At 31.0% G+C, this 25,446-nt stretch overlaps 2 protein-coding genes across 3 annotated transcripts in view; both read right to left on the reverse strand.

Moving 5' to 3' along the window:
* The window catches only part of LOC107870229 (GATA transcription factor 15), a 7,109-nt gene extending 5,722 nt beyond the window's left edge, over window positions 1-1,387 (reverse strand). The window contains exon 1 of the mRNA XM_016716685.2: window positions 704-1,387. Coding sequence (XP_016572171.1) covers window positions 704-724 — 21 coding nt within the window. The 5' untranslated portion in view covers window positions 725-1,387. The remainder of the gene's footprint in view (window positions 1-703) is intronic.
* Window positions 1,388-7,683: 6,296 nt separating this feature from the next.
* LOC107870231 lies at window positions 7,684-12,867 on the reverse strand. Of its 2 annotated transcripts, XM_016716688.2 has the most exons (4): window positions 12,551-12,867; window positions 10,586-10,758; window positions 9,089-9,463; window positions 7,684-8,374 (listed from the first exon to the last, which is right to left on the reverse strand). In XM_016716688.2, exons 1-4 carry the CDS (start codon window positions 12,787-12,789, stop codon window positions 8,007-8,009), a joined length of 1,155 nt encoding a protein of 384 aa, XP_016572174.2. In that variant the 5' UTR covers window positions 12,790-12,867; the 3' UTR covers window positions 7,684-8,006. The 2 variants fall into 2 exon arrangements, with proteins under 2 accessions (XP_016572174.2, XP_016572175.2); XM_016716689.2 differs by lacking the exon at window positions 10,586-10,758 and having other exon boundaries at window positions 12,551-12,851.
* Between the last annotated feature and the right edge of the window lie 12,579 nt (window positions 12,868-25,446).

The raw sequence follows: 25,446 nt of genomic DNA on the forward strand, positions 1-25,446 counted from the left end.
AGACCCACTAAAGGAAACAGCTAAAAAGACCCAAAATACGCTGAATCACACTTAGATTTTTAACCTTGACCCTCCAAACTCTACAGTGATTTCAGAAGAATCTTGATTAAACGATCACAATGAGCAAACTTCTCCAGCAACTACGCAAGACCCACTAAAGAAAACAGTTAAAAATAACCCAAAACAAGTTGAATCACACTTGATTTTAACCTAATACAAAGAGAGTAGCTAAGGATCACTTAAATTATTACTCAGATCCACCATTTTGGGTCGATCACCTAATCATAAGATTCGACAAGAACCCCAATTGAATGAGCAAACCTCACCCAAATTTACGCAAGACCCACTAAAGAAAACAGCTAAAACAACCTCAATGAGCAAATTTCACCAAAATTTACTCAAGACCCACCCAAGGAAACAGCTAAGATGACTCAAAACATGCTGAATCACACATGATTTTCACCTCAATTGAGTAAAAAGACCCAAATGAACCCCAACAAAATGATCACAATGGCCAAACTTCACCAAAAATTACACGATACCCAATTAACAAATCAGCTAAAATCAAGTAAACAGAACTGAAACAAATCAGCTAAAATCAAGTAAAATTAAACGATACCCATTTAACAAATCAGCCAAAACAAGCTGAATCACACTTAAAAACAACGATTAAGAAGAAGGTAACTATCTAGTGATCACTTACTTTATCACTTAGATCCACCATTTTGTATCACAAGGAGTAAACCTCACCAGCAATTAAGCAAAACCCGTTTAACAAAAAACCCAAAACAAGCTGAATCACACTTAATATTCACTTTAATCAAGTAAAAAGACCCCAAATAAGCTCAAACAACACTTGATTTTGAGTTTAATCAAGTAGAAGAACAACAATAAGGATCAGAATGAGCAAACTTCACCAAAAATTACTCAATACCCACAAAAGGAAACCGCTAAAAACACCCAAAACAAGCTGAATCAAGTAAAAAAAAACAAAAATAACTTGATTTCTTGAGCTTGATCGAGTAAACAGAACAGCAATAACTATCAAAATGTGCAAACTTCACCAAAAATTACACAAAACCCACAAAACGAAACAACTAAATGACCCAAAACAAGCTAAATCAAGTAAATAAACCCAAAAATAACTTGATTTCTTGAGCTTAATCGAGTAAAAACAACAACAATTAATAACAAAACAAGCTAAAAAAAAAACCCAAATAAGCTCAAATCACACTTGATTTTTGTACTTGATAAATCAAAAAAAGAAAAAGAAAAAAAAACCAAACCCCTCATAATTTCTACAATAAACTAAAATTAAACAAAAAAAACAGAGTAATTAATGGAGAAAAAATAAAAGAAGGAAGAAAATGGAGGTAATAAAGAAGTGGCGGCGGAAAAAAATATGAATGGGTGGAATATAAAGGGGCGTACGGAAACCCTAAGCGCGCGGGAGTGTGAAATGACGAAAATGTCCTTCATTTGAAAAATGAGTTTAGAGCTCTAATTGAAAATGGCGCCAATTAATATTTGCTTTTGTATTTTGGGGAATTGAGGGAAATTCAAGTTTTTGAATAGAATTTAATTTTTTAAAAAAAAAGATTTGAATAACTAAGGGTGTGTTTGGTATGGAGGAAATAGAAAAACATTTTTTTTAGAAAAAACAGTTGTTGCTTACTTTTTTATGGTGTTTGATCATAAAAGAAAAAAATTGAAGTTGAAATTATATTTGGTCGTGAAAATAAATTGGAATTGTTTCTAACGTTTTTTGAGAGAATGCAAGTAAAATAATTTTCACTTTTCTAAGTACAGTTCTAAATTTCGATTAGTGGATATTGCCAAAGAGTGGCGAAGTCATCTGTAAAAAAGAAGAGACTCATAAAATGACAGAGGCAAATAGACTTTTGCACATTTTCGTTAATCCAGGAATAGGATCTATACATTTTTATCGGAAAAGAATCAAGAGAAGAAGAAAGATTCGAAATTGATCGACAGATTTATCGAAACAAACGAAAGTTGAAACTTAAATCATGGATCAACTAAGAAGTGTATTTGAACTTTTTATGGCCAAACGCTACAATTTTCACTAAAATATAATAAATTTTTCAAAAAAAGTGAAAAATTTGCATTGCCAAACACCCTCCAAGATTAAATGAAGGTTAACGTGGCCTTAGTATATATACACATATAATTTTGAGCAAAGGAGTTATTGTGTTAATTTTATGTATATACAATAATTATGTTAAAAATCTAAATTATATTAAGGTGAGCCATCAGTTCAAGTACAAAATACTATTATTACTGCCTGGACAATCACACATCCAACTCGTAATCACAATAATCCAATTGCAAGAGTTGAAGCTATACCAACTCAGCTATATCTGTCGAGCTAAGTGGAGCATGCACGAAGTAGACTGATCTCTCTTCCATTCTTTTCCATGGCGCAATTGTACCATCTTCAACTTGAACTAGATACCTCACTCATGAAATAAATCATCGCACCTACGATCTAACTAATTAAGAGAGTAGTATAGTATGTTACTCTATTTAACTAGATATCATGCAAATATTATGTATGTTATGCAATTTATATTATTGCATTCGTTCACTACTATTTAATTACGCTATTAGAAGTATTTTTTGAGGTGTTGGAGACTTGATTAACAAGTATTAACACCATGTAATATTGTTTGGTAATATTTATGTTTATTATTAACATTCTAAAACTAAATTATAAAATATTATGTTTTAAAAAGTAGGTTGGTCCGTAAAGCCCGCAGCCCACAAAGTATTGATGTTTTTTGACCCGTGATTTTGATGGGCCAACCTGGCCGTCAAACACAAAGCCCGTGTGGACCCGGATAAACTGGACCGACCCATATTGACACCTCTAATTTAACCAAAAGAAAATTAACTTGATTGATTATAATTTATTTATTTTTAACCTCTTTCTATAAATTTAATTGTCTTTCAAAATAACTAATTTCCTAATAAACAATTGTTGAATGTAGTACTATATAAAATAGCCATCATGTACAAAATCTATTCTCAACTAATAGGTATGACAATCTTTTCTTTATTGTTTTTAATTTTCACTAAATTTATATGGATTCTTCGAGATTGTATTTTTTTTTTCAATCCAAATTTCCTTTCATTATGATTCTAATTCTACTTCATCCTAAGTTGAAATAATTATTTACCATAATTTTGCACTTACAAACTAATGCATTTTCTTCTGAGCCGAGTTTGCCGCACATGGCGCGTTTACATTCCTTGTGTGGTTTATTGGCTATTACACGGTGGGGAATTTATTCAGTGCGCACAAAGTGTTCACAAGGCTATGGTAGAGATTGTAGTAGCTGCGAGAAGTATAGCACCATCAAAGAAAATTGTGCAGTGGATGAGACTGTTTTTTCCTTAACCAGAAGTCTCGCGTTCGAGCCCTAGGTATGAAAAATCCTTGGTAGAGAGCGTTTTCCCCTGAATGGACCCTACACGACGCGAATTCGAATTTGTCGAGCTCCAATGTGAATACCAAACATTAGATGAAAAACAAACAAAGAAAAGAGAGAGACCGAGGTGGAGTTACAAGCTTGTATAAGGATTTGATAGAATCTAGTAATTTCGATTTAAATCTTATATGTGTGCTTATTATGCATAAACTAAATAATTTATTCAAAATTCAATAAACTATCTTGTAAATCTTCTTTTAGAATTTAATACTAGCATTACCCAATTCAAAATGTGGCGAGGAAGAAAAACGGTTATAAGCAAGAAGAGTATTCTAAAAATATTTATATGGAAACAAGAGATTAAAGTCATCTTCCTTGTTTTTTTCAAGAAATCGACCACGTTACATCATTGGATTACTTTGAATAAACTCGAGTATATATAGGATATATACATCGGTGCTATCTTTTAAAATGTTGGGGTCATTGCTCCGGATCTTGTTTTCTCGATGTGAAACCAGTTGGTTGCGTAGTTTTAGATGTTGTCATGATAAGAAGTCTATAGTGTACTCGATGATTGAAGGACCTATCGACTTGCGTTAACTTTCCGTGGCTAGTAGAGGGAACTTTTCTAATAAATTGAGTCTTCCAAGAAAGGTTTTTAATCAATTTGCTAATTTGAGGTTCTAGATTCGTTCAAAAGGCAGAAAGGAATAGGGGCGACTTCTAGAGATAATTACGGAGAGGGAAAATGAAGAGCACTTTTCCTTCGCAAATACCAACTTCACCAACACCCGTTCTTGAAAATGGGGAGATCTAGAATAGGCAGCCAACCTCCTCGAGAGAGCAATGTGCATAGATCAGGTGAGTAGGAATGCAGCTCCGTGGACCGCTCGTTGGGCTTGATAGGTGTTGGTATCATACCTCTCTACCGTAGGTGCCAAAGAAGAATGAGAAGAAGCCCGAAAGAGAGAAAAAAAAAAAACATAACCTCCGGTACGATAAACAGAATAAAACCATATCGAGGTCCTAATTATACGACTTAATTTAGTATGATGTTCTTCGGACATGGATTCACGTAGAACATCGCGCCACCATACGAACATGGTATATAGGAAGATCGCTGAGAAAGCATCTCGGCGAAGATAAACGAGTTCGACACCTGGCCAAAACAAAGCCCGTATTCTTCCTAAACCTCCTATTCTTAGCATGATGGATATTGAATAAAGGGACGACCGAGGAGATTTGAGAGAAGCATAAAGGAACACACCGATAGGTTATGTTAAAAGAGATGGCTATGAGACTAGTGCAAACAGTATGTTTGAAATAGTCGATTTAGTAGTCTGCTTCACTTAGTTTTTTTGCTAGTATTTTTTTTACCCTCTTACCTCAAAATCGCTCTTTTATTCATGCATATAATTCTTACTTAAAATTTTCAATTCCCTCCTCACTTATAAGCGCATCTTGTTACAATTAATGAGTCGTAGACATGCACAGTGGCGGAACCAGAATTTTCAGTAATGGAGTTCACAAGTGAACATATGAACTAACCGAAGGGGGTCCAATATTGATTATATATACATAAAAACAAAAAAAAATTAACCATGTAAATATAGTATAATTTTTTGCCAAAGGGAGTTCGAATGAACCCCTATATAAAGGGTAGCTCCGCCCCTGGACATGCATGATCAATTCGATCATCCCACACACGGGTGTACTGACCAAACCGTCAAGTCAAACCGAACTGACGAAAAAGAACTGACCATTCTTGGTTTGGTTTGGTGTTAACCAAAAAAAATAAATCGAACCCGAATCAAACCGACATAATATATATATATATATATATATATATATATATATATATATATATATATTATTAATTATAATCTACTTTTTAAATACTTTTTCAACTAGTTTTAGTAATTTTTAATAATTTGAAAGTAGATGTAGATATATATTTAGATTTGGCCTTTAAGGTGTAATATTTGTCTATCAATTGCTAATTAAATGATCGAAAACCCAATATAAACTTAAAACCTAAACTTTTCACTCTTCATCTCACTTTTTATTTTCAAGAGAGTTTTCCGCTCCTCATTTTTTCATAATTATGGTTTTTTATTAGCACATGAATGAAAACATACTTGATCTAATCTTCGATCACAATATAATTGTAAAAACTAAAGAATATAAAAAAAAACTGAAAAAATCGAAAAATCCAAAAAACCCGACTAAAACCTAAAAAAACCAATTTTATGTTGGTTTGATTTGGTTTATAGTTTTAATAAAATGACATGATTTATTTTATTTATTTTTTAATAAAAGCCGAACTAACCTGACCTATGTAAACCAATTCCCACGTATCGACGATTTTTAATGCCTTATTCTATGGACCCATCTAATAATTTAAAGTATATGATATTCAAACAACATTATAAACACCTTGTAGAAAATCATTTTTCCCATTTGAATATATATGTATATCGAATTTGTTGCATTTAATAAAAAACGTCATGTAGTTTCAATTTCTCCCATTGATATGGTGTATTACTTAGAAGTATATATTGAAATTGAATATAATTACGAAATTCTCTCCTATTCTTGTAGTCTTTTTTTATAATCGATGTGACAATACGGCTAATACATGCATGACATATGTTTGAATTTAGAGTTCATGTTACTTAATCATGATTAATTAATATGTATTTTACTTAATCATGATAAAAAATATTAATTTGATGTATACACCGAATGCGTCTAAGTTTTTGCAGTGACAATATCCATTGGTACGTTATTTTTGAAATTATATAGAATCAATTATTCACAAGAATGGAATCAAATGCCACAAAATACGTTGAGGTAGAAATAAAAACAAATAAACAATAAAGGTAGAAATAAAAACAAACAACATTTCGAAAAGAAAGACAAAAAAAGAAAAAAAAAAAATTATATAGGGCAAAAGAAAAAATAAAATAAAATAAAATTATATGTGTATTTCTTCATGTGATGACATCAAAAGAAACAAAAGAGGAAATTACTTAACAATTTCAATTTGTTACCATAAAGAACTAATAAAAGATAATGTACACATGAGATCCTACGAGGAGTAGTAAGGGCGGTCGAGTTGGTCGCGCAGGTGATTTTTCAAATTTAAAGTTTCATGTTTTCAATTCTCTGCATGTTTTCTTGAGCTTGTTGCGTGGGACCTGTCTAGTGCGACTTATTTATCCTCTTGTGTAATTCACAGACTGTTATACTGAAGCAGAATATACATTATACGCATTTAGAAAATAACAATTACAGATTTTCTCTCGAAAAAGAGAAGGTTGTTGAGAACTTTTTATTTTACAAATCGAAATCAGCACACCTTAACATGGGAATTTTTTTTTATAAATAGGGAGTATTTAGTTCTAAGTTGATCGAAAAATAGCTATTGTCATCATGAATTTTCAAATTTCACGAATGAAACTCAAAAAATTTACATGAGATTTCATTTGTGAAAATTTAAATTACACGATAGTAATTTTGAAACTCCACAATAGTCGATATTTTTTGACAAATGACCAAAAAGTAGTCGATTAGCGTGATTTCTACCCTTAAGGTCGTTTGGTTGGGAAAGAGTTATCCCAAAATTAATTATACCAGAATGTATTATTCTCAACAATATGATGTAAATGATAGAATAAATAATCTCGATACTAACTAATACCTCACACCAAACATCAGATAAATTAGTCCTTCATTTTATTCTGAAATTATTTATCCCTTATATCTTACACCAAACGAACCCTGACTTCACATACAACACCGAACTTAGCACATTAAACAAAGCAATAATCAAAGGAGTAAATTTATGTGTCTATTTCCTCCTTGTACTTAATGATACCAAAAAGAAACAAAAAAGGAAAATACTCACATTTCAGTAACTTGTTATGATGACGAACATGAGCTGTGGTGCAATAATGAAACTATTTCGCCCTTAATCCAAAAATTTCGGGTTCAAGTCTTAAGTATAGAGAAATTTTATTGAGAACGCCCCCAAAATAGGTCATATAATGCGTAATTCGAATAAGTTAGGATTTCAATACAGATACCGAACACCAGACGAGAAACCACAAAAGAAAAAAAAAGTAATGTACATCACAAAGGCCCAAAAAGAAAAAGATAATGACAATTTAGCACTATATGTTATAATAATATTAACACAAAGGCCCTACCATGTTGAGCTTACTTGGAACCATTCATACAAAACCTTATCCCACCATTAAATTAATTCAACCAACAAACATTTAATACAACACACCAACCACCTCACAAAAATCAAAAAAGGAAAACTCCACAAGCAAATTTAATGAGTGACGAAGTCAGAAATTCTAACAATAGGAAAAAAAATTTTACAAAATTCGAACCTTAAACCTAAAACAATCTCAAACCAACCCCTCTTGTGCAACATAATGACAAAGTGTACTCAATCGACAGCCCGATGCACTAAGCTCCTGCTACGTGTGATCAGGTTCAAACCACGAGGATCTATTGTACGCGATCTTACCGTGCAATATACGTCTAGTACTTAAGTTTCTTGTTGTGTTGTTGACTAAATCTTGAGAAGAAATTTGCAAGCATTGCAAAGAAAGCACCAATGCAACACATAATCCATGTCAAAAATAGCACAATCCAATCCTTGAATTTCTTCTTTGGTTGATGATTTCTATCAGATTGCATTAGTGATCTATACACAGCTTCAGTTAGGGCGAACGCTGTAACTGGATCTGATTCTTCCGGCAATATTCCTTGCTCGGTCAAACACGCTACATCATACACGCCCGTAGTCTCCGGTATCCCTAGAAATTCGCATATTTTTAGACGACTGACGATCCTCTCCTCCGCGCTAATCGTGTCGCCGTGTGTCAGTATTAGCAACGGATTCTCATCTGTTGGAAGGAAAAAAAAAACAGAAAGAGATCAGACAAATATAGAGCAGATTCAAATCTAACCAATAAGACAAAGACATAATGTGTACACACTACATGTGTAGACATACATTTGCTTATTCTATTTATTAAACGGAATAAACAAATGTATGATTTTTGACACGTAATTTCTGACCCTTCATAGCCTTTTTAACATAACATTTTAAAGTTGAATCTGTCACATGTATTGATAATTAAATAAATTGAAATGGTCATTGAACAAAACAAATAAATACGTTATCTGAAAACATAATATTTTAACGCTGCCAGGATCTAGCTCTGTCCGTAATTACTGTAGACACCTAATTTTTTTTATCTTTTCTATCTTTCTAACATTTAAATATTTCTCTTAGGTTTAACCTTCTTATTTGATTTTCCACAAAAATTCAGGCTACGCTGCTCGAAAACTTTAAAAATATTATCGCACCTGTATCGGATCCTCCAAAAATGTACTATATTTGAAGAATCTAACACACATCCAACAATATTTCTAAAGAGTTCGAACAACATAGGTTCTAGGCAGAGGTTTGGAGAATCCGACAACATTTTTAGGCTATGTTGCTATGACAATCCAAAAATATTGCTGCACCTGTATCAAAACCTCCGAAATGTACTATTTTTGAAAAAATTCAAGATGCGCCCAACAACATTTTTGAAAAATCCGACCAAACTTACTTGATTTTCTTATAGAAGAATTGCTGAAAAGGCTCTTCAAGGCAACCAAATGCTTCAAATCTCCAGAGGTAAAAGCTTTGTTAATCTCTGATAAATCAGCCACAATTATTGCACAATCAACTTTCCTCTTAGTGTATCTTGTACTTGCTCCTCCACCACCATTAATAACCTTATTGTTATTAGTATAATCACCATGTCTAAAACAAGGTTGATTATGTCGAACGCCACGTGTCATCCATGTAGAAACTTCATCTAATCCTTCAATCATATCATTAGTATCTAATCCCCTTGTGTCATACACACAAAATCCACTTCTCATTGATCTCAACACATTGTGTTCTTCCAAGAACATAGTTGTATAGTGTGAATTCCCACCTATATAACAAGAACCAACAACAGTGTCATAGCGTCAACAATCAGAGACGGATCCAGAATTTTAAGTATAATCAGGATTCGTACATCATAGATTCTATTAACGTTAAAGAAAGAATCATCTTCAGGACTCGAACTCGCGACATTAACTCAGTGGTCCCTCCTAAGCAAGTTGTTTCTAGTGGTGGAGTTCACCATGATGCATACATTTATTGACTTAGCCAATGCCTCTGCCTTACTTGACAGCAAATTCATGGGCCATATTCACACTTGTGTTTAAATGTGGTAACCCCCACCCCACCCACCGAATATGAACGACAACAACATATTCGGTCTGGGGAGGATGGAGTGTACACTGAATTCACGTTAACTCGTAACTAACATGATAGATTCACCCTTGTGCTTGAATGTGGTAATCCCCACCCACACCCACCGAATATGAACGGTAACAACAATGTACTCGGTCTGAGAAGGATGTAGTGTTCACAGACCTTACCCCTAACTGCTAGTACTATGCAAGGTCTCAACAAAAATTACTGAATTCACGTTAACTCGTAACTAACATGATAGATTCACCCTTATGTTTAAATGTGATAATCCCCACCGCCACCCACCGAAATACTCGATCTGGGGAGGATAGAGTGTTCACAGACCTATCTTATCCCTAGCTAGTACTATTCAAGGTCTTGACAAAATTACTGAATTTACGTTAACTCATAATGAACATGATAGATTCACCCTTGTGTTTAAATGTGATAATTCCCACCCCCACCCACCGAATATGAATTGTAACAACAACATACTCGGTCTAAGGAGGATAGTGTCTATACAAACCTTATCCCTAACTGCTAGTAGTACTATTCAAGGTCTTGACAAAAATTACTGAATTCACATTAACTCGCAACTAACACGATAGATCCACCCTTGCGTTTAAATGTGATAATCCCCACCCCCACCCATTGAATATGAATTGCAACGACAACAACATATTCGGTCTGAGAAGGATAGAGCGTTCACAGACCTTATCCCTAACTACTAGTACTATTCGAAGTCTGGTCAAAAACTACTGAATTCACGTGAACGCATAACGAACATGATGGAGAAGAGGATAATAAGTGAACATACTTGATGTTTGAGCAAAAGGGATGAGACCAGATCTACCAAGAACACTATACATGTAATTAACAAGTGAACTTTTTCCAGAAGCAGATAATCCCACAAGCATTATTGTGATCACTGGTGCTATCTCCATTTCTTCCTTCTTTATGCCTCCTACTGGCAACCAAAAATCCCCTGCCCTGTAATAACATTATCCAATTTCTTTAGAAATTCTTACAAAAAAAGTCAGTCCGGTGGCAGTCTGGTGCACTAAAGCACCCGCTATGCAGTGGTGAAGCCAGAATTTTCATTGAGGAGGTTCAGAAGTAAACATACGAACTAATCGAAGGGAGTTAGTTTTCACTGACCCCCTGAATGAAAGGTGGCTGCGCCCCTGCCTCTATACGAAGGGTTCAGGGAAGTGCCGAACCACAAGGGGTTATTTGTATGTAGCCTTACCCCACATTTCTGCGAGAGGTTGTTTTCACGTCTTGAACCCGTGACCTCCTGGTCACCAGTGGCGGATGTAGCATGTGAATCCCTTTTGGCGAAAAATTATACTATTTATACACGGTTAAAATTATTTTTTATGTATATATAATATATGTTGAACCCCTTCGACTAGTTTGTATGTGCACTTTCGAACCCCCTTAATAATCATCTTGGCTCCGCCACTGCTGGTCACATAACAACAACTTTACCAGTTACTCCAACGCTCCTCGTTAGAAATTCTAGTAGTGTAATTTACATGAAAGTCGCTTTTTTGTATTGGAATCAAGAGCGAAAGTGACTTTATGAAATAATCGTAACTATTGATTAAGTGATCATATGAGAAATCAACTTCTAAGTGTTGTAGTGGATCGTTAATTCGTAAGTACTAAGTACCCTCCATTCTTAATTAGAATTTTTTTTAAAAAAAATACTACTTTTTAATTCATGGAAGTGAAAAATAGTCACAACAATGATCTGTTGTACTAAAGTTCCCGCTATGCGCATGGTACAAGACATGCTGTACCACAAATAGTCACCATCATAAAATTTTAAATTTCACAGGTGAAACAACTGTCTCGAGTTCAAATCTTGAAAATAAAATCGCCTTTGCCCGAGACTTTCCAACGTGAATTCAAATTCATGCAACACCAAATTTAAATGTTGGTTTACGCTTACTTACAAAATGAATTTTTCCTACACGAATCAGAATTAATCGGATGCCAATGCACATATCAAGCTCTAAACAAAAAACTAGATTTTTCTTTTTTTCTTTTTAAGAAAAAAGAGTTAATAGTCAAATACACCTAAATTATTTTTATTATTCTAGTTTCAAATATTTTCTAACTTTGGGTAAGAAAAATGAACAATTGATAGTTCACACATTTTTCGACAAGTAGTTGATGATAGTCCATATAAAAAAGGGAAAAGAGTCAAAAATATACCTAAACTTTGACGAAATTTGTCGTACCAAGCCTCAACTTTGCGTGGTCCTATAACCCTCCTCGACTATATTTATTACCGTATTTCTGTGGCTTATATTTGTCCAGCTAGACCACTTCAGACCCTCACAAGCGCTATATTCATGCAGTGATCCAGCAAGACAAATATATCCCACAGAAATACGATAATAAATAGTCGGGGGTCACAAGACCTACGCAAAATTTGTGTTACAGCAAATTTTGCCAAAATTTAGGTACATTTCAAACTTTTTCCTTATAAAAAAAAACTCTCACAAGTCACAACTAATATTTCATATATGAAACTCAAAAAAACAAATACTTTTCACCCTTCAATTCCACACCAAAAAAAAAAAAAGAAGATAAAAGTTCATATTCAAATATAATTTCAACTTTCAACTATAGTCTATATAATATATTACTATACAAACAAATAACATACCCAGATAACAAATATAACAAAAATGGCCATTTTCATCAAATATAACAAAAAACACATAATATATTACTATTTATATAAAAAAAAAAAAAGTAACTAACAAACCTGTAAGTAATGAGTTTGTGTCTAAGATCTTCAAGTCCTTCAGTAGAAATAAAAGCCAATCTTTCCATTTCTCTAAGTATTTTAATTCTTGGTGTAATATTTGACAGATCAGAAATATCAACTTTGAAATGGCCATTTTCATCAAAATCATTTTTTGTTCTCCACCATAAACTTGTTGTTTTGGGTAATAAATCATTATTACTTTGTTCTTCATCACTGCTAAATGATATATTTCTCATTTTATTTTATTTTTGGGGGGGGGGGGGGGGGGGGTTATGAGATGGAGAGTTGAAAATTGGATATTATGACTTTACTATTTATGGATCTAAGGCATTTATTTATTTGGGAGAATATTGCAAAAATGGTCCTTTATGTTTGGTTGTTTTGCTTAAAGCCTTTCAAAAATAGGAAAAATTGCAGTTACGCATGCTGAATTTTATGGAGGTCCTATGACCCTGTAAACTATTTTTTATCGTATTTAACTGATATAAATTTGGCGTTTGGACCATTGCATGTATTTTACACACATTGAGCGCGTAAGGAAAAAATGTTTGATAAGGGGCAAATATATGTCAGTTAAATACGGTAAAAATAGTTTGGGAACTCATAGGATTTCCACAAAGTTCAGAATGCGTAACTACAAATTTCACCAAAGTACAAATTTTTTTCGTATTTTTTTTCCTCAAAAATAATATATAGATTTGCGTATATTTTATTTTATCTCCACGAAGGTAATTATGTAACGTTTACGTACACTTGATTCTTTTCCGTTCTTACTTTTTATTGGAATTGTTATTGTTGTTGGTGGTTTCATTATGTTTAATGATAGGTCCACATTAGTTTTTTACTCGACGTAGAGATAAGATCTGTGTATATTTTATTTATTAAAATATTATTTTGTGAGACTATATTAGATATATTATTATTTTTAGACTGAGCAATATTTGTATTTTAGGATTGTTAGTAATATTTTTAGCCTCTGTCAAACATTTAATAATTTACATTTATTAAATTTGACATAATCAATTAGGAAAAATTAAAGATTTAACTAATATTCAAAATGGTTCGATCGAAAAGATGGGATTGCTCGTATGATAAACACTCTTCATCTCCAATACTGAAGTTGTGAGCTTAATTTATCGAGAGAGCAAAAAAAGGTAGAAACTTGTAAGAAAAAAATTCAAAAAATATATATATTAAATTTTTAAAAATGCAACACAAATAATTGAACTAATCATCAAATTGATTTACAGAAATTACACCTTAAAAAGTTATACCAAACTGTACAATAAGTGTAAAATGGTAGAAAATCATAATAATTATACCTCTAAATTTGAGTTCACACTAAAATTTTTTTCATAATTCTCGTTAAATCTAACGGTTAAAATTAAATTAAATATTTAATAAAAATTTAAATATTAATTTTTGATAAATTTAAAGAATTAAAAATTATTTAACACATAAAGAAATTACTTTCAATCAACCCATAAACATAAATGTATCATTTTTTATTCGGTTTGGTGGGTTTTTAATTTTAATATTAATAGAATTGAATGATGACAGGGGAGATGGGACAAGTGGCTTCCACGATGTATAATATATGATATATTTTTTAAAAAAAATGATTTTTTTTGTCAAAAAAGAAAATTGATTATTACTATATAGTTAGTGGAGAGATCGATGTTTTTTTTTTATTAATCCATTTAAATTTAAAAGGTTAATGTCCTTTTTCTAAAATACTATTTTGATTAATTCAAATTTAAATTTATGGACGGGAATTTAACATTTAAAGACTTATCTTAACATATATGTCAATAAATTTTTTTAATATGATCGAGGGATTATATAACGTAGAATTAAGCATGATTGACAATATGAGCAATGACAAAACATGAATACGTAAGTCAAATATGATTTCTTGCTAATAATTAAATTTTAATACAAATAAAGCAGTTGAAATAAATAGTTTAGTAATTACGATTATGAAAAATGTATGAACTGATATAAATTTCATGCCGACTCAAACTAGAGAAAAATCTATAATATATTAATATTGCCTATTTAGTATTCAACATTGTCAAACTATCTATTCACATGCTTGGAATTTTACAATATTTTTCTTTGGATTTTTTAATATGGATTAATATGTAATCATTTAGAGTTTTGTCTAAAGCATTTTTTCAAAACCATTTGAGAAAAAAACACAATCATACAAAATAATATGGAATAGAGGATTAATAATTTTTGCTCTTCAACATTTTAAATAACAAAAAAGTGGTCAAAAGAACTTTTGATATCGAAAATTAAAAAAAAAAATGCAAATAAATAAATAAATTGTATTTTATATCGTAATATAACTTTTCGTATCGAAAGCTACGTTTAATGGCATAACAAATTACATTATTTAATTCCTACTGAACTTATGTTGTTAAACATAAGAGGAATAAGTTCAATTCATAACCTATAAATTATGCTTAATGCATAAACTTAGTTACTATAGAATTTATGCCTAAAGATATAAGTTTTGTTTTAAAACTCATAAATTAAATTTATGTGTCTATTCCGACATAATTAGATACTACACAACTTATGCTATACAAAATTAAAGTACTCCAAACTTATGTCTTCAAAATTAAGTCATGGTTAAATTTTCATTTTTGCTACTCGTGATATAAAGATAGTTATTGAGTCTGCAATGAGGGATACTTATAGCATCATGGACGGTTTGGCTTCATCGAGTCCGGACGACTATGGGGATGTTATTATTCCCTATAGAGCCTATGCGTCAGGGGCGGCCCAACTTCATAAAAGAATAGGCGGTCGTTTTAGGCCCCCAAATTTGAGGGGTGTCATTTTTTACGATAATATATTATGAATTTTTTAAAGGAAAATTAAATATTATTTCTACAAAAAAAAAAATTATATATATATAAAAGAAAAGAAATATAGAAGAAGTTCATATATCTAGAGTACTATGTCTCAAGAAAGATTAAATATATTGATTATATTATTACTTAAAAAATAATAATTAGAAAAAATTGATTATATAATTTTAAAAATAAAGTTCATTAAAAAAAGTTATTTTTTTCTTAAAAATTTAAGGCCTCCATTTGATTTTCGCCTTAGGCCACGAATATACTTGAGCCGCCCTTGCTATGTGCACACAGTCACTGGCTTCCGAAACGATTATGGAGATGCTATTATTTCCTATAGATCCTATGCGCACACGGTCGATGGCCTCCGGAATGATTATTGTACGTGTGGCCTCCGGGACAATTATTGTATGTGCATATTGTGCTTTTTGTACAGAAATTACTGTGGAAATTCTTGCGGAAAAAAATAAGGGCAGAGGCAGAGGAATTCATTATAATGGAGAGGAGTATAATGTGGAGATAATAGTGTCAATTTTGTTTGTATGAGAACAACTCGAAACAGACCACTAAATGCACTTACATAATACGTGCCTACAAATAAATCTTAGGCCCCAAAATATATAGGTTCATACCTCGCACCACAAATTTTTCAAAACCAAATCAACAAAATTCGGATCACAAACTCTAACATACTGTATGCACAATAGGCACTCACAATCGTCCCACAAGCCACACATACAGTAATCGTTCCGAAGGCCATCGATTGTGTGCGCATAGAATCTATAGGGAATAATAGCATCTACATAATCTTACCTGATTTAATCAGACTTGTCGAACACCCAATGAAATGAAAAAAAAAGAAGGAAAAAATACATATTTAAGTATTAAATTACAAAAAATAGCAACACTTTTATCAAATTACATTTTGTAACATATGTATTTGTATTTTTGTAGCAACAGTTTATAAAAATACAAAATATATATCGATCATAAGGGCAGTAAAAATCATATGTACTTGTATTTTGTAGCAATAGTTTGCAAAAATATAAAATATAACTTGTCATATTATGGAATTATGAAATTGCTGCTATGAAACTCATAATTAAAGTGATGAATATGTTATTTCTGAATTTTGCCCCCCCCCCCCCCCATAGCATATTTATCCCCTTAATTATGAGTTTCATGGGAACAGTTTCACAATTCCATAATATAACAAGTTATATTTTGTATTTTTGCAAACTGTTGCTATAAAAATACAAATACATATGATTTTTACTGCCCTTATGATCGATATATATTTTATATTTTTACAAACTGTTGCTACAAAAATACAAATGCATACAAATACATATGCTACAAAATGTAACTTGATAAAAGTATTATTATTTTTTACAATTTAATACTTAAGTATGCTACTTTTTTTTAAAAAAAAAAAAAGAAAAGAAAAGAAACACTTTACATCAATTGCGCCCTCCCAAATCCAACTACTGTTTACAAATAAAATCATTTGTCAGACACAAGAGTTAATAAAATAGCCAAAACAAGCAAAAAAAAAATCACAGGGAAGACAAATTGAAAAAAAGGAAAGTAGTAATAGTTGTAGGCAAAGGAAGTTTCCACTTTTTGGCCATATAGTAAAATGATAAATATAATCACTAAAATACTTTCAAAAATGATGGTAACTACGCATAAAAATAAAACGTGCAAGGAACATATATATATAATTTGGACTTTTCTAACAATATAAATTCAAATTCAAATAGTTGATACAGGTATTTCACTAACTTGTAATAGGAATTCTATGTTATATATTGGTTCGAAATTCAGAGGATGTTTTACGGAAGCTTAAAATTAAAATTTTTAATATTGTAGTTTTGATATTTTGATTTTTGATATGGTATATGATATGCATTTTAAATATTTTTTATATTTGATATGATATTCGGTATTTACAAATAACATACCAAAATATCGAATATTATACTAAAGTATATAGTTATATAAGTAATTATACGTATCATTAGGGATAATAAACACGAAAATACCTGAACTTTGACCGAATTTCTAGTTGACCATACTGAATTTTGCGGGAATCTTATTACCCCCCTAGACTTTTTTTTTTTAATGTCATATATCTGCCCACTTGGACACGTGTAAAAACGAGATTTGACGCGTGTATTACACACGCCAGCATCGAATCTGGATATAGAGTTTCGGAGGAAAATTAAATCCACTTTAAAAAGTCTAGGGGGTAATAGGACCCCCGCAAAGTTCAGTATGCTCAACTGAAAATTCGGTCAAAGTTCAGGTATTTTCTTGGGTATTATCCCTATTATTAGACTAATATATATACAATCTGTTGTTAGTATAGAATTAAATATTTAAACGTGTACGAGTATATATTGTCAAAGTTAAATAAACTTTAATTATTGATTTAACATATCGCAAAATACCGAAATCAAACTTCAAAGTATCGAACCATACCGAATTAATTAGGTATGATAATAATATAATATTTTTAAAAATCGAATACCGAAATTATCAAGATTCAAATACCATACCGTACCATACCATGTCTACCTCTAGTCGATAATACTAAAAATAAATATCCAATAATACTCATTTAGTATTAAAAAAAAAAAAGATAAATTCATCCTTTTTTTACCATTTTGTCCTTACTATTAAATATTATTTGTCAATTAATATATTTTTCAAAATATTAAATTTATTATATTGAAAGTATAGTATAACAAAACTATCTATATTATTTATTGTTTCTTAATATGTATCCTAAATTTATAGTAGATAACTATTTCTAAGTACAATCATCAATATACACTATTTTAAATATATACATACAATTTTTAAAAAAGATATATCGAGTATCCTTGATTCCCAACCCTAAGTCCGCTTATAACTGATTGTTATAAAGAGGTCTAACTTATACTAAAATTTATTGCTACTTATATACGATATAAAAATGAGAAAATACATTGTTTACATCCCAAATTATACACAAAATTGTTGAGACACACTCGAACTTTAGAAGGGTCCTATTATTCTTTGGACTAATTAAAATAGTATTTTTGACAATTTTAGCGTCTATGTGGCACATTAGTGAAGCAACACACTGAAGGTTCCCGTAGACATACGTATAGACCATGTAGACATTAAGGTTGCCGAAAATACGGTGTTAATTAGTCCAGAGGAGTAATAGAATCCTCCTAAAGTTAGAATGTGTATCAGCAATTTTGTGTATAGTTTAGGATGGAAACAGGACATTTTTCCAATAAAAATTATAAATTTTTTTTAATATAAGAATGTCACTAATATTTACACACTTAGAAAAGTCCCCAAGATCATGGTTGAATCATTAACCATTAGTTATGATAAGTATTTGAACATGTAAAACACTTGGAAAATTCTTAATTATTGTATATAGTGATTTAATTATTTGCCATGCACTAGGAAAATAAATAAACAATTCTATTAATTGAGCTGGTCATTTATTAAAAAAATTACAATATAGAATTATTGGGAAGGAAGAAAGTGGCAACAACTCCTTCTCATATTGATTATTTCTTTATCTTTATTAGAGAAAATGGTCAAATAGCCCCAACATTTACCCCAAATTTCAACTACACACTTATATTTTGAGAAGGTCCTATAACCCCCCTGAATTATTTTAAAATGAAATTATTACCCCTCCAATGCTGACATGGCAAGAGAGTGTGTTTCGCTCTCTTTAAAGAGAGTGAGAACAAAAACATTTTATTAAAATTTTATTTTTAATATTTCTTTAAATAAATATATATAATTTTAATTATTATTTTTCTTTTTTTTTCTTCTTCTTCCATTGTCCTTCTTTTCCAATTCTTCTTCTTCTTCAATAGCATCCAAGAACACATCAACGACAATTAAATTCTTCTTCCTCTTCCTTTTTTTTTTCTTCTTCTTCTTCCTCTTCTCTTCCTCTTTTTTCTTCTTCTTCTTCTTCTTCTTCTTCTTCTTCTTCTTCTTCTTCCTCTTTCTCTTCTTCTTCTTCAATGACATCCAAGAACCCATTAGTGACAATTAATTATTTTTTTCTTTTTCTTCTTCTTCTTAGAAGAAGAAGAAGAAGAATTTAATTGTCATTGATGGATTTTTGGGTGTCATCAAAGAAGAAGAAGAAGAAGAACTCGAATTGCGTGAGCACGTTGAATCAATTCAGATTGGAAAATAAAGTCACCGAAATTTTGAATTTTTCGGCGCCATCACTGTCGCGATACCATTTTGTGAAAATCGAATATTTTTTGGACATTAATTATTAATTTGATTTTGATAAGATTACATGTGAATTCCATATGATTCATTATTTCATTGAAGAAGAAGAAGAAGAAGAGAAGAAAAAGAGGAAGAAGATGAAGAAGAAGATGACGATGATGATGTGGCATGACGTTGAATTAATTTTTTATAGTAAAAAAATGATATATGACGTGGAATTACGTGGCATGACACGTGGCAACGCGTGTAATCCACAAATCAAAATAAAATCTGGGTATGAATTTTTAGAGGGGTATATATTCTACTTTAAAATAGTTCGGGGGGTAATAATTTCATTTTAAAATAGTTCAGGGGGGTCATAGGATCCTCTCAAAGTATAAGTGTGTAGTTGAGATTTGGGGTAAAGGTTGGAAGGTATTTGACCATTTTCTCTCTTTATTACAATTCTTTAATTTATTTTATGAAAGTACTATATATATGGTATGGAAATCTATTTATTTTTCAGAGAAGATCTTTCAATAGATTTAAGAAAACTAAAAAAAAAAAAGGGAGAGGATATATTTAGAGATTTTGCAGAAAATTAGTACCAAAAGAATATTTTTGTTCTTTTGAGAAATTGACATAAATAGCTCCCCATCAAAATATTAGCAATCCAATATATATTATATTAGTATAATCTACCAAAAATATACATTCTTAATACGAAAAAAGGCACCGGTGAACTAAAACTCCTTGTATGCGAGTATGCGTGGAGTTCAGAGAAAGAGTCAAACTACAAGGATCTATTGTACACAGTATTACCATGCATTACATTCTTAATATGAAAAAAGGTAGCCAGTGAACTAAAACTCCCTATATGCGAGTATGTGTGGAGTTCGGAGAAAGAGCTACAACGCTCTATCCTACACAATATTACCCTGTATTACATTCTTAATACCAAAAAGCGCAGACGGTGAACTTATATGCAAGTATGCGTGGAGTTCGGAGAAATAACCGAACTACAAGGGTCTATTATACATAATATTACCCTGCATTACATTCTTAATATGGAAAAAGGTAGCCGGAGAACTAAAACTCCATGTATGCGAGTATGCGTGGAGTTCGGAGAAAAAGTCGAACTACAAGGGTCTATTGTACACAATATTACCATGCATTACATTCGTAATACGAAAAAAAGGTAACCGGTGAACTAAACTCCCCGTATGCGAGTATGCATAAAGTTCGGAGAAAGAGCCAAACTACAAGGGTCTATTGTACATAGTATTACTATGCACTACATTCTTAATATGAAAAAAGGCAGTCGGAGAACTAAACCTCCCTATATGCGAGTATGCATGGAGTTCGGAGAAACAACCGAACTACAAGGGTCTATTGTACATAATATTACCCCGCATTAGACAGTAAACTAAAACTCCCTGTATGCTAGTATGCGTGATGTTCAAGAAAAAGTTGAACTACAAGGGCCTATTGTACACAATATTACCCTGCATTACATTCTTAATACGAAAAAATGGAAGACGGAGAACTAAAACTCCCTATATGCGAGTATGCGTGGAGTTTGGAGAAAGAGTCGAATTACAAAGGTGTATTGTACATAATATTGCCCTCCATTAATACGAAAAAAGGCAGTTGGTGAACTAAAACTCCCTGTATGCGAGTACGTGTGGAGTTCAGAGAAAGAGCCGAACTACAAGGGTCTATTGTACACAATATTATTCTGCATTTCTTTTGTGGCTTGAACTCGTAACCTCCTGATCATATAGCAACAAATATATAAATGTAAATAATGTATATTAACTTGTATTTTATGGGCTGATTTGCTTCATGTGCTTCATAGAAAGTAAATGGATCCAAACCCATCAGCCCAACAGTGTGGGCTGGGCCTAATTATGGTCTAGATTATGCATTTTATTTAGTATAAATAACATAAATACCAATCCTTTTCGAAGTAGTTACACTCTCTCCCATTTTTTTAATTACTTTACTCTCTTTCTCAATTAATATACATAACATAGCCGGTATATACATAGCATTCTGTGTATACGTTGGTATTTTATAATATATTTAGGGAGTTGAGATTTTTTGTAATATTAGAAACATAAGTTATATATTTGTGTAATTTTTAATTTTATTTGATCGTCCCCAATTTAAAATATTTAATCGGTATTTAGTACTTACATAACTCGAGGTAAAACTCTCTTCTTATTTTTCTTAGTTGTTGTATAATAGTCTTTTTCAAATTTATAACAATCGACGTATAATGCTTTGAAGAAGTGAGTTTTGAATTTCGAATATAAAACAAATTAATTGTCAAAACTTTTTTTTTTTTTTTTTTGAAAAACTCATGTCAAATTGCATTATGTTGTAAAATATACTAAATATATGTACGTCCATTTTGTGTTTCTTTGAGGGTCAAAAACTAGTTAAGAAATGAACTAATTTGGTTATAAATAGGAAATTAAATGTTTTCTTTTATTATATACATCATTAATACAAAATAATTGTAAAATATATACTCGTCTCTATAAAAATCTTTTTTTTTTTTTTGGCAATTCGATAATTTCACAACACATTAAAGGGGCTTCATTCAAATCGCCTTCGTCGAAAAATTATAATACATATATATATATATATATATATATAAACATTGAACTCACTTCAACTAGTTCATGTGTTTAATTCTTTCGATTTTGAACCTTTTAATAAAAATTTTGACTCTATCACTGATCCGATAGGCCAAACATGTGCTTTAATACTTATCTAATTTGGTAGTTATATAGTTCATTCATAAGTCAAAATCAAAATTGAATGCTTTTAGTTGTCAAAAGTGACAACACTTAAAAGTCATGGATTTTAGGCACATAAAGTTCATTTTATTTTTCTTATGCACTTTAATTATAATTATATGAAGTTGACTTTTTGCAAATTATTATATCTGTAAAGATTTATCAAAATCATAATCTTAATCAAAAAAATATCTAAAGTCTAGTGAAGTTGGCCTTGACTAACTATATTACATTTAGAAAAAAATATTCAAAGAAGAAATGAGTACAATATAGATAGAGAAGGGTACAATATAAATAGAAATTGAACATTATGATTTTAGTATAGTGCATTTAAATTAATGTATTCAAAAACTATTATTTATATTAATCTAGTAAATCGCACAACACATATACAAGTTTGAGTCAAAGCTATTAAGTTAAGTGAATCTATAAATTAAAATTCATATATTAAATTCGGCTTAATTTCTTCGTTTGTTTTTCTTTATTGATTTTCCTTAAATTTTGGCACTTGCTCCTACATATGATTAAAACAATATTTACAAAATCTATAAATTAAAAATCAAGTCTCCTATTTCATGTCATAGATGTTATATTGTTATAAGAGAATTTTTTGAAATATCTTATGTAAGAATCATTAGGTTTTCAATGCAACAAAAATATAAAATTTTATGATTCTTGTAATTATAAGTGCTTGATATGATTAGAAGAGAAAAAATATTATTCATCAGAAAAAAAAAAAAAATCCAAGGGTGCTTCCACTTTGAAAAATTCAAAATAACAAAGTTTCATTTCTTTTTTTTTGGTTTCCTATCCGGTGTCTGGTGCCCGCATTGGAGCCCCAACTAATCCGCCCCTGGGGTTGACCAAGGTTTTTTCCACGATTCGTGTTTGAAATACTTATAGATCGATAGATCGACGAAAGGCTGCGTATAATAGACTTACACCACATTTCTGAAAGAGGTTGTTTTCACGACTTGAATTCGTGTTTGAAATACGTATAGATAGACCGACAATGGCTACGTATAATAGACCTTAGCCTTACTCCACATTTCTACAAGAAACTGTTTCCACAAATTGAACTCGTGTTTGAAATACTTATAGATAGTCTGACAAAAGGCTGCTTATAATAGACCTTAGCCTTACACCACATTTCTGCAAGAGGTTGTTTTCACGACTTGAACTCGTGAGTGAAACACTTATAGATAGACCGGCAAAAGTCTGCGTATAGTAGACTTTTACGGCTCGGTCCTTTCCCTATCTCATGCATAGCGAAAGTTTAGTGCATCAAATATATATATATATATATGTATGTATGTATGTATGTATGTATATATATTGTATATTTTTACTTTATTTACAAGTAACAAATGGAAAGAGGAGTTAATTTTCCAAATGGTCATTCAATTTTACTTGAGTCGAGAGTCTATGGGAAATGATTTCTAATTAGATTGAGTACACACAATTTCCTTCAGACTCTACTTACTAAACTACACGAAGTATATTATTGTTGTTGTTGTTATCATTTTATACCGAAAATAATCCGACTCAAAAGATCCAAAGAAAAGTCATTTATGTTTTGCTAGAAAATATTTTTCTTCGTACCAAACACACCCTTAATGCCGACTCACATTATAATTTAAAAACAAGTTTTTAGTATCACGAAAAGATTGTCTCGAATTCGAACAAAGAATGTGGAATATCATGATGCAAATTCAAAAAAATTGATCTTTGAAATGAATATCAGATACTTACTGTTAAATTAAAAGAAAAAAAAGTTTTATTATCATCAAAGGTTATAATGACTTGTGTCAAAATTTTCTGTTCTTGACCATAAATTTAGAGTTCGAGTTTTGAGAAGACAGTCGATGACACATTCAGATTAATCGAACCCAATTAATTTGAGACTTTAACCAAGTGAAAACTAATAAAGCTCCTGTTATGTTCAGAGTTTAAAAATGGTCAATCTACAATTACGAAATCTTATTCACATTTTATACACGTTATGAATAGATTTAACAGTGTGTTCATATAAGGATGAGAGTGGACCTAGTTGAAATAAATGAATTTTTGACGGGCCACCTCACTACGGATCTTATCGTTCTTTATAATTTGATCGTCCGAAATTTAAAAAGGAATTATGGTATAAATTATTTTTCTCTTAATAACTCTTGCACAATTACAAATTTAAATTAATCGAAACTTCAAAATAAATATCACATAAAAAAAAAAAAAAAAAAAAAACATCATAACTTCTTTGTCCTTTTCTATATCTTTTATTTCGTCAAACAAGTATAACAACCACTAGTAAATCAGATTTTCACTCCTTTAAATATTCCTCATTACATTATTTTTACAATAAAATTTCAACTATATATTCACATTTTTATTTTTTCACCCCACCCCCACCCCCAAGCCCACCCCCACCCTCTTCTCTCTTTATCCTTATTCATTCATTAATTATTACTGTATAAGAGAGATGAGAGGGACAAATAAATAAATAGGCACATGCATATTGATCATTTACCAATTGAATCAACAAGTTGAAATACTCAAAAACCAATTATGCAATTGAAAGAATTCAAATCTCATACTAATATTTATCATCACAATATGGAAGATCCATCAAGTTTTACAATATCATCTTCATCAAAACCTAATTCTAATTCACACCATTTACCTACAAAAAAATACAAGAAATTAGAAGAAAAGAGGAGAAAACGTGTGGCTTCTTACAAATCTTATACAATTGAAGGTAAAATAAAGAATTCGATACGCGATAGCTTGCGTTGGATCAAGAATAAATATTCATCCATAGCGCATCGTCACTAAATTCAGATTTGTGACGAAATGCTTATGACAGATAGGTCTAATTATCGATCGTAGAATTATGATGGATTGAAATTATCAATGTGAATGATATTTATGATATATTTTTTGTGATGTGAATTCAAATATTGATATTTTCTTGTAA

The sequence above is a fragment of the Capsicum annuum genome, chromosome 5 (assembly GCF_002878395.1).
Source record: "Capsicum annuum cultivar UCD-10X-F1 chromosome 5, UCD10Xv1.1, whole genome shotgun sequence".
In the NCBI taxonomy this organism is placed as follows: domain Eukaryota; kingdom Viridiplantae; phylum Streptophyta; class Magnoliopsida; order Solanales; family Solanaceae; genus Capsicum; species Capsicum annuum.